Source organism: Nansenia antarctica (genome assembly GCF_963989245.1).
Source record: "Nansenia antarctica genome assembly, chromosome: 3".
In the NCBI taxonomy this organism is placed as follows: Eukaryota; Metazoa; Chordata; class Actinopteri; order Argentiniformes; family Microstomatidae; genus Nansenia; species Nansenia antarctica.
In genome coordinates, this window is record NC_137688.1 from 9,221,068 (window position 1) to 9,231,790 (window position 10,723).

The window sequence follows — 10,723 nt, forward strand, 5'->3', positions numbered from 1 at the left end:
ACTGGGTCTGAGTCGAGCCGCTCAGGCAGAATGCAGAATGGCTGCCGCTATGCAGTAACTGAATGAGGCGTGATTGGAAATTGATGAAGACGTATCAGACCCATTTCTGAGCTCTGAGTCAAATTGTCTCTCACACTGTGTCTGCTCTGTCTCCTGACACAGGGAATGCCCTCCAGGCCTTCGGGAGTGATATGGATCTGGCGCCCACCACCAGCCAATCGGCTCTGCCGAGCCCGGCGACAGGCAGAGATAACCATGCCACCCCTCCTCTGTCCGCTACCATGGAGACCATACAGAACATTCTGGATGCAGTGAATCCTACCCAGGTGGGCTGCTTACCTTGGCAGGCATACTCATATTTATGTTATACCTCTTGAAATGCTGCCAGTGCCACAAAAAGCTGGCTTATGGTTTTGAAATCAGTATCAGAACGATAACGCATCTTGTAGATTGTAGCTTCCAAGCCCTGAACAAATCGATTAAATAAATATAACCTACTTCTTTTCAGGCCAACCCTTAAAAGAAAGCTTATTTTTAAGTGGACTTGAAATTGATCTCTTTTTCTCATCCTCATCCTCAGGCCAGAGGAAACGAACGATTGAGCGATTACACCCCCCCGTTCAAGGTACTCCAAAATTCCGCTCTGAAACTCGGCCAACTGCCTCCAACTGCCTTCGTCGGTTTCCTGCTCTCTCTTCTCTGCTATGGACTCTAAAAGAGTAAAGGGCTGCTTGGGACATCCTCCATGAGCAGCTGATTTGTACTGAAGTAATGGAGAAAACTGACTATTGAGCTTTACTCCACCCTAAATATGTACAGCATATCATTTTTCTATTTTTGTGTCTTCGTGGTCCAATTGCACCTGTGAATCCCTCCAGAGTATGCCTCCGAGAGAGACTTTTACAGATTGAAATCAATCTGTGCATTTGTACATTTGCTTTCGCATTGAGTCAAGATAAAAAGTACTTTTTTTGTGGACTAACCTGCCATCCCCGCTATCCAAGCACATCCATTCTATCAAGAGTGAATTCAGAAAACACAACTTGACACCTAAACAATATCCCATTCAGATTTATAATAACAGCAAAGCTCTTAACCCCGAATTGTTTTGTGGAGAAATAGACTCAAGTTTAACTGGTGAACTTTGCCTTTATTTCCTACTCCTGTGCACAAACTGATTGGAAAAGACCCTTGAGGATATGGGGTCTCTCTAATATCACTCCCTTCAACTTGACTGAAGGAGGAACATTGTTTCTGATCAATACTGGAATTGTAGAGGTAGACAATGGAGCTGCAGCTTACTCACCCTGGACAAATACCCCTGACTCAGAGCGTTCCACAGCGCTATCTGCCAGAGACGCGTAGAGAGACCCAGGATATATGGGATAGCCCTGACGTAACGATAATGCCCTGTAGATGAAGATTGGGCTCTTTGTCAAGCTGTCATGCCAGTTCATTTGTTATCGCTAACGCTAGGTGTTCATTATAAAACACTCTCTCCTCGGACTTTGTCGAAATGAAGTTATCAGAAAACAGTATTCTCTTTACGTGTAGACCCATTACTCTGTGTTTTGTGGACGGACAACCCCTTTCTCATCGTGTAAATGGACATTTCTACGAGGGGGTCATAATTAGTGTGCCATAGGAGAGACTACTGTCTAGACATGTTGGGTTAGGTTAGGTATGTGACCTATTCATGGTCAGACAGTCACGGATGATAATATCATTATGTCCAAAGGAGGGGGCGTTGTGCTGCAAATAAAGGCTCATGCGACGCTTACACACTGTAGCCTTTCCTCTTTCCCCAAATTCACACACTGTAGGGTTCACTTTACAGTCCATGATACATCTTAGAAATTCTTGCAGTTTCAAAATAGATCCATTGCTTAATGAAGTTCATGCAAATGTTTATTATTCCGTTGAGGTTTTCTGCAGTACTTTGTGTATTTGTTTTATGTTTATTGATTCAAATCTTAATTGGATCGTGTAGGGTCCGGACGCAATTAACTGCATAATTATTAAGTAAGTGGGAAAAGCTCACGGTCTTATCGAGCACAGCATATGCAAATGAAGGCTAATGTCAAACTCTAAGTATTTTTACAAATTTCAATAATGACACAGAACAATACCTTGGAGACTGGCATGATTAGAGAATAAACAGCCTGTAGATGAGAGGTAAAAATTAGTCAGGCGAATCCAAGCAGCTTCAGACTCAAAAACAACACTCCTGTGGCCAGCTCTCCCCCTGGGTAATTGGAGTGTGTGTGTGTGTGTGTGTGTGTGTGTGTGTGTGTGTGTGTGTGTATATTAGTATTACGGCAAGTAAGTCAAGGATACCTTGTTTACACACAAGATATGGTTGCAAGGATACCTGGGTGTTTAGATCGCTCTGAAGGGATTATTTCATAAGACTGAACTATAACAAATTCTGTACTACAGGGGAAATACACACGCACACACACACACACACACACACACACACACACACCCACCCCCTGCACACATTTGTACTTCAAGTTTTGTTGATGTGGAACAGATTGCAGCAATCAGTATGAATACTCGGTTGGAGTCAGGTGATTTCCAGTGAGAGAAACACGCAACCTTCTGAGAAGAACATGAGGAAATGGATTCTTAACACTGAAAAGAGCCATGTCTCTCTAAAAGTCAATAATTCAACAAAAACGACTGGTAGTATCGGAAGTGAAATGACTCCCTCCTAAAGACCGCCTCATCCCCATTACCCACCCTGTACAGTTCATAAAATAATCTGAATAAATAAATTATTCTTTGTTCTTCTAGAATTGTAACTGCCAATGGCCCCTGGTTTTGGTATAGATGACTATTTCTTATGATGACTGATGGATAGACAATTCACTTACTTAGATAGATGTATTTGTTGTAAGTCACTTCAGATAAAGGCGTTAAATGCTAAATGCCAAAAATGTAAAATGTAATGTAAATGTACTGGATGTGAAGTGACTGAAGTGTGCACATGCACACCAACGAGACACAATGTTTGCTTGGTTTTGGCTGGACTCCCAGTTACCAGGCTGCTTGCCTTCACTCTCCACTCTGTGAATGCTTTTCATTATCCCAAGAAATCATGTATGGTGTTATGAGGTAGAAAATAAAAAAGAAACCCAACCCACCCACCCAACCAACTTCACAAAGCATTCAGAGGGAATATAAAATAAACATTAATAAGTAAGTGAGTGAATGAGTCGAGACCTCAAATGACCCCTTTTACTATGCTGAAAATATTGCTTTTGACATTTCAAGACTGCAAAGGTAATAGCAGTCCTCTGGAAATGTGAAATGTCTATGTTTCCCATATGCGTGTTAGTCCCCTTTACTTCCTTTACCCTTTGCAGAGGCTGAATGCTTCATTCAGGACATGACAAGACAGAAGATAAGGGCTCCTCGTCTTGAAACTGAAATAGTTGACTGAATAAAGAGCTATCATTTAACTTTTAGGACATACATAAAAACAGGATAGAAAACGGAGTAATCAGAGTTGTTACACTATCTCCCATGTAAACCTCCTCAGGAATGTACATGGACGTTAATGGACATTTCACGGTATGACCGTGGTGTGGATTGATGTTGCAAGGCGTGTAAATCGTCAACTATTTATTACCAGACACCAGGCACTAGCTTTGATGGGCTACCTATAAGATGTGTCGGATATTTCATGATTTAGATACGGTAAGGAGGTTCCATGACCCCCACCCCTATGCCAAGAAACAACCTAGGTATACACACAACAGGATGAGGGAGAAGTATGATTACCATAAAAAGCAAAATCAGAAAGAAAGGAGTGTAAATCCTTTCTTTAACATTCTACCTCTGTCATTCCTTTGTTCTAAATACACTTGTAGGTACACCCCCCATTTACCTAATTTTCTACCTAATGGTAGTTCAGGCAGGATCAATGGGAAAAATCAATTGCTGCTCTGGGGTGTTAAAACCTCTTGCCATTTATCGTAGGATCACTGGTTCATCTGCAAATATCTACTCAGGGTTTAACAAATCATATTTTTTCGAGTTCCTCACTTTTCCCATTACCTCCAAGTAGAACCTTCATGAAACATACGTTTTTCGTTTCTTTCCTTCTGCTGAGTAATGAATGTTTCTTTCCTTCTGTTGAGTAATGTGTTGAGTAATGAATGGTTTGTGTTCAGTAATGAATGGTTTGTGTTGAGTAATGAATGTTTCTTTCCTTCTGTTGAGTAATGTGTTGAGTAATGAATGTTTCTTTCCTTCTGTTTAGTAATGTGTTGAGTAATGAATGGTTTGTGTTGAGTAATGAATGTTTCTTTCCTTCTGTTGAGTAATGTGTAGGGGAATGAATGTTTCTTTCTTTCTGTTGAGTAATGTGTTGAGTAATGAATGTTTTTTTCCTTCTGTTGAGTAATGTGTTGAGTAATGAATGGTTTGTGTTCAGTAATGAATGGTTTGTGTTGAGTAATGAATGTTTCTTTCCTTCTGTTGAGTAATGTGTTGAGTATTGAATGGTTTGTGTTCAGTAATGAATGGTTTGTGTTGAGTAATGAATGGTTTGTGTTGAGTAATGAATGGTTTGTGTTGAGTAATGAATGGTTTCTGACCATTTCAACATTCCAACATGAAACCCAGAGTATAAAGCCCACTCCTACCTTCACTAAAGCCTGTGACAAACAGGAACATCATGTTTGGACTGAACTTAGCTTAGCTGGAACCGCTGGTTCCATTGACTAGTAAAGGACAAGGGTTCTGAGAGCGTCATAGAGGTCCAGTCATTATCATCACAGAGCGACACTCATGTCCATCTTCACTTTTGTCAAGTATTTTCCTCTGGCTGATTGAGGACAGTGACTGGATCTGTTCTGTTCTATGTCCTCTGTGTGCGTGAGGAGACAGCTTTGCGCTCACGCTTTAATCCATCACACACTGCAGTGTTTGCTCAGTAAGGTTTTAATCACCCTAACTGAGTGTTAATAATCTGTCTGAAGGGCATCACTTGTATGGGCCTAGCGAGCTTGATCCTGCTCCATCCCAGTCCTCCATACTGACGGGGGGAAGGCTACTGCAGACTGCAGGCCAGGGTCGTCACAAACCCATTGCACTGTGAAAGCAAAGATACAATGGAATTTGTGACTGAAGCTTTCTCAAAAAAAATTCCTCCCATCCTTGTAGTGATGTTGGTGGGCTAACCAGATGGGTCATTTAGTATAGCATTCATTAAATTAAATAAAATGAACATGAATGAACAACAATTGATTAGTTAATATTTTTTATAAGAGTGTATGTCAGAGAATGCTATGAAATCATATGAGTCTTTTTTTGTGTCTCCCCGTGTACATCTGTGTGAGTGTTCTGTCTCCCAGCTGCCTCTCTGTGGGAAGCATGAAAAGTCACACACAGGTCTCAGTGGGAGCTCACCGGAAACACCAAGTGGGTCAGGAAGACTATGTGAGTACACTCAGTGTGTGTGTGTGTGTGTGTGTGTGTGTGTGTGTGTGTGTGTGTGTGTGTGTGTGTGTGTGTGTGTGTGTGCGTGTGCGTGTGCGTGTGCGCGTGTGAGTGTGCGTGTGTGCGCCCGCCACGCCTGGTGCTCTTATCACAGAGGCCGGCAGCTGCGGCTGTGGCAGATGCACTTACGTCCCTTAACAGGAGGGAGTCAGGGGATCAGCTGCACCGTGACGGTTGCCCACTCTCTCTCTCTCTCTCTCTCTCTCTCTCTCTCTCTCTCTCTCTTGGCCCTGGGGGGGGCCCCGCTAACACAACCCCACTGGCCCCTCCAGATGAGCCTTCAGACTCCCCCAGGGTCTGACCAGCCTGACCCAACATGAAACTCTCCCCTGCAGGGGCCATTTTGTGAGCAACTGTTCCTTTTTCCTGATACAGTGCATTCATTATTTATGACATTTTTTTACGTCACGGTGCCCTTGTTGACGTACTGTATACAGTATCACCATCCCAGACTCCGGTCTGTCTTGACCAGTGCTGATTTATTACACACGGCTCACGATGCAGCTCCATGTGTGCGGTACAGATGCCTTGGAATAGAATGTTAAGTTTCCCTCCATGCTGCTTCCTCAGGCTGTAGTTGTGCTGGTTGAGAAACCGAAGAAAGACACAAGGAGGCAAGTATTGATTTGCTGTCGATAGCCAGAGACAGCAGTGAAGGTGCACTACCTCCTGTCAATATTTATATATATATATATATTTTGATGAATGATGTTCCCCTCTACCACATGGGGATAGCATAGCATGACTTACCTGAATTCTGCCCATTGGCAATACATATACTTTACTTCTTGGACATCATTGAGATGGTCTCTCATGTCTTTCCAAGGCTTCACTCAGCAGGGTAGCAAGCAGACCCAGATCTATCCAGATGAAATGAACATAAACTCAGTCCAATAGTAATGTCCTTGATACATTATTGCTTATTTTCCCAGAATGGTCGACCGGATTGGTCTGTGTTGCTAGGAAGGTTGTCATCAAGTTAAGAGATTTCAAGGTAATATGTATGCACTTGCACAGCAATAACCACGGTGAAGAGCTAACAGATCAATAAACCGAGCAGAGATAAATAAAGAATTCACGGTCTCAAAAAAAGTGATACAGACAGAATTCATCATCTCCCAGAAAGATACACGCTGTGTGTGCCAGATAACAGGGCTCCTCTATGTGAGGGTAGAACATTTACATTTTCACCATGGTATCAACTTGAGCATAAGAACAGAGACACAGAATGTCAAAAGCGTACTTGATGGGTGGAAAAGCCCCAGATGCCATTAACATGGCTGTCGTGGCTACCGCTTGAGAAACTTAAATGGCTCTCGAGTGGGAAGTCAAGTTTTCGAGACCTTGATTAGAATACTCCATTGGAAATGACTAATCAGAAGTTTGCTTAATCTACACACCACATTCCTTGTCAGCGCAGCAGGCTCCTGCTGAAACTCCGCATCACTGCTCCCACCCACCCACTCACTGACCCCCCCCCCCCCCCCCCCGCTCCCTCCCATCCCCCCCCAAATCTCAGCCTGTGTCTCCGATATGTTGTGGACTACAAACGATTTGCTGATTGTAATCTCTCTGAACGGTTGCTTGTGCATTTCTGGTCTGTTGCTAAATGAGACATTCTGAATGTAGCAGGCTGGTGGGTCCAGTGCGTGGGGATGTCAGTTCACATTGGCTCCTGATCCCATGGATGGCGGGGCCAGGTCGGGGTTGTTACGGGTGGGTTAGCTTCGGAGCCGACAGGAGAGGGAACGTTTTGCCCTCGGGGGGAAGTCTCCGGATGAGTAAAGATATGTGTTCGTTCTCTTGTCTCTCTGTTTTCTACCAATCTCTTTCTACTGGTATGGTTCCAGCTTTAAGCCCAGCCAGCACCTGTTAAGACCATATCACCTGACCGAGCCTTGTCTCAAGCATGTGTGGTGAGCCGTGTGTGCGTGTGTGCGTGTGTGCGTGTGTGTGTGTGTGCGTGTGTGTGTGTGTGTGTGTGTGTGTGTGTGTGTGTGTGTGTGTGTGTGTGTGTGGGGGGGGGGGGGGGGTGTGGGTGTGTGCGTGTGTGGGTGTGTGCGTGTGTGTGTGTGCGTGTGTGTGTGTGCGTGTGGGTGCGTGTGTGGGTGTGTGTGTGGGTGTGGGTGTGGGTGTGGGTGTGGGTGTGGGTGTGGGTGTGGGTGTGGGTGTGGGTGTGTGTGTGTGTGTGTGTGTGTGTGTGTGTGTGTGGGTGGGCGGGAGGGTGGGTGGGTTCTCGACTGTGTTCTCTACTTCTCTACAACCAGAATAACAACCTAATCACCACACTCAACAGGTTGAAGGCAGCAAAAAGCACTACCACTACCATGACAACCATCCACAGATGCCCCCATTGCAATAAAATCTGTGGATCAAGGATTGGCCTTGGAATTGGCCTTGGACTGCCACCTGAAGACCCGCAAACCAGACGCACAAACAGGAGGACAATCATACTCTACCGAGAGTGATTGCCGATAATGATGATGATGATGATGGTGTATGTGGGTGTGTGGGTGTGTGGGTGGGTGGATGGGGTGCGTGTGTTCTCGACTGTGTTCTCTACTTCTCTACAACCAGAATAGCAATAACAACCTAATTGCCATGCTCTCTTATTCAAAAACAAGACCCTAGTTAATGCTTATCCTGTTATTAAAGGTGAAGACATGGGGGGGGGGCGTGAATAATGAAATCTCAAGACTTTGTGAATCATATGAATGAGCAGTGCTGTTCATGAAACAAGGCTGTCTCTAGACTGCCCCCTCCTGGTAAGAAAGAGCACCACAGTCGTACCCCACCAATGTGTATCTGACTAAAGTGATTCTTATTCTCTCTATTAACTAAAATATTGCAACTTACAGTAAAAAGTAATGCTGGCCAGGAATACCTCAAATAGTGTTTTTATAGTGTTTTTCAAAACTGAGTGGGAAGGCATGTCAATTCAATTCCGTCATTCCGTGATTATGAATAATCAGCCTCACTGCAGCCATGGCAACCCCTGGGGGCCCCCAGGGATAGAGAGAGAGAGAGAGAGAGAGAGAGAGAGAGAGAGAGAGAGAGAGAGAGAGAGAGAGTCAGAGAGAGAGAGACAGAGAGAGAGAGAGAGAGAGAGAGAGAGAGAGAGCGTGCGCGAGAGAGAAAGTGAAGGAGACATCCAAAGGTAGATATCAACAAATGGCTTATAACTTGGGTACTCTCATTGAAATGCATTAAGCTCACTATTAATTGTGGTATCATACTGCATGTACCCCCATAAAAAGTAGTAGTTCAGAATGGACAGCAGCTATAGTATATACGACCACATGATAAAACTAAACAAAATGTGATGCATGTGATACCTCCAAACATCACTTTTAGTTGTAAAGGGACTCTAATGCTGAGTTTGCCTGACAGGGGTCTGTGGATATGGCACAGCGGCATAGTTGTCTGTAAGCGGTGCCTCCCCACAGCACTGCTGTGAGTGAGCTGGCTGTGTCAGACCACCCAGGAGTCTTAGTACTTACCTCTGATCAAGGATGTGTGGGATGAGGAAGAACCGCGGGCCGAGCCACATGCTGGTGTACCGTACAGTAGTGCCACTGCATCGCCTGTGGTGAATCCCCTACAACTGCCGCTCGCAAGCCAGACTTATCTTCGCTTCTGACGCTCTCAGGCAACCTGAATAGTACTATGGCCAGGTCACTGTTAGGTTAAATACTTAAGATAGAGATTTCTATTAAGTGCTTGCATGTATTGGCATACTCCACGATTACCTTGAGTTATTTGTGGGTCAGTGATTATTGAGTCATTGAGTCGTTGAGTGGATCACTGTCATTGAGGGTTCAGGGCCAGATACTGGTCAACTGTGGGGGGGTGGGTTACAGTGATGCTCCCTCTGTTTCCCTCTGTCATCCCCTTAGTGCTGCTTCAGAGCTCCAGGCTCATTCCTGCCAGAAAATATGTCACCTATCTTTGTCATTATGTCCCCATCTCTCCCAAAGCTCACAGTCCACATTTCATCCCCCGTTCACTTCCATTGTCCAAGGAAACATCCCAGCACAAGTCAACAGACTGACTGAGTGACTGATTACCATCACCATCTCTCATTAACTCTCTAAGACGTTTGCTACCTGAATCGTTCAAGCAACAAATAATACCATATTACAGTAATTCATTCATTCATTTAACAGGGCTTAAAGGTGCAATATGCAACATTCAAGTTTTCTAATGGTTGTAATTACTTTGTTTAATCGGTAGCAATCAGGGAATGAGAAATTGAAATAAACATTTCATTTACAAATGCAGTTTTGGTCAAATCGAGTGTAGGTTTGTTTACTGTTGGCCAGGAGTGTTCTAGGGGAGTAGACAGATGTTCTCCTTTCTATCTCTGGTAGCTGCACACATGTGAAATCATAACAGCTAATGTACGACACTGCAAGTCCATTTTGAGGGGTCATTACTATTAGATAGGATGTTGTTATTTGGAACTTCGAACTGGCCAGAGGAGGCAGATTTCCAACAGTCTTTAATACTCCTATTTTCTGTTATTACTAATTACTGATAAATATATTACTAAACATATGTCTCATCTAACTGAAGACATCAGTGAGCTACTGAACATCACACATGTTATTGGACTTGATACAATGGGCAAAAAGGGCATGTGGAGCATCTGCCATGTGTTGTTATGGGGTGAGAATCAGGGCGGCTCTGTGGTATGCCAAGCAAGCTGAACAAATGGGTAGCTCAATGTGTTATAGCAGGTCAGGTCACCGCTTGACCTAATTGAGCCAGATCACTCCACTGAACAGTGATTATTACGTTGGACTGCCAAGATCACTACTGAAGTCTGAACAGTGATTACTACGTTGGACTGCCAAGCAGATAGATCACTCTACTGAACAGTGATTATTACGTTGGTCTGCCAAGTTCGCACTTCTGCTATTTACTGCTCCCTCGTCACTCACCGAGAGAATCTGCAAATAAAATCAGCACTTTAGGTGGTAACTTTCCCACACACAGGCCCCAACGAGGTGTTCACTAACATGCTAATGTTTAGCATGGCTAATTATACATTGGCTTTCATGCCATCAGAGAACATGCTTAATGTATATTGTGTTTATCAATGTGTTATACAGGGCTTATAACTGAGGTACTGCTTTGTTCATTTGTTGCAACAGCCCAACAGCATGTTATTAGTAGGCTATCCGGCCTTTCTGATCTTCCACACAGTGTC

At 44.0% G+C, this 10,723-nt stretch overlaps 1 protein-coding gene across 1 annotated transcript in view; it reads left to right on the forward strand.

Annotated features, from left to right (window-relative positions):
- Positions 1–715, forward strand: part of gfra4b (GDNF family receptor alpha 4b) — a gene marked incomplete at both ends in the record, with an annotated part of 42,847 nt that extends 42,132 nt beyond the window's left edge. Inside the window, 2 exons of the mRNA XM_080526890.1 lie at positions 163–326; positions 581–715. Coding sequence (XP_080383016.1) covers positions 163–326; positions 581–715 — 299 coding nt within the window. The remainder of the gene's footprint in view (positions 1–162; positions 327–580) is intronic.
- Between the last annotated feature and the right edge of the window lie 10,008 nt (positions 716–10,723).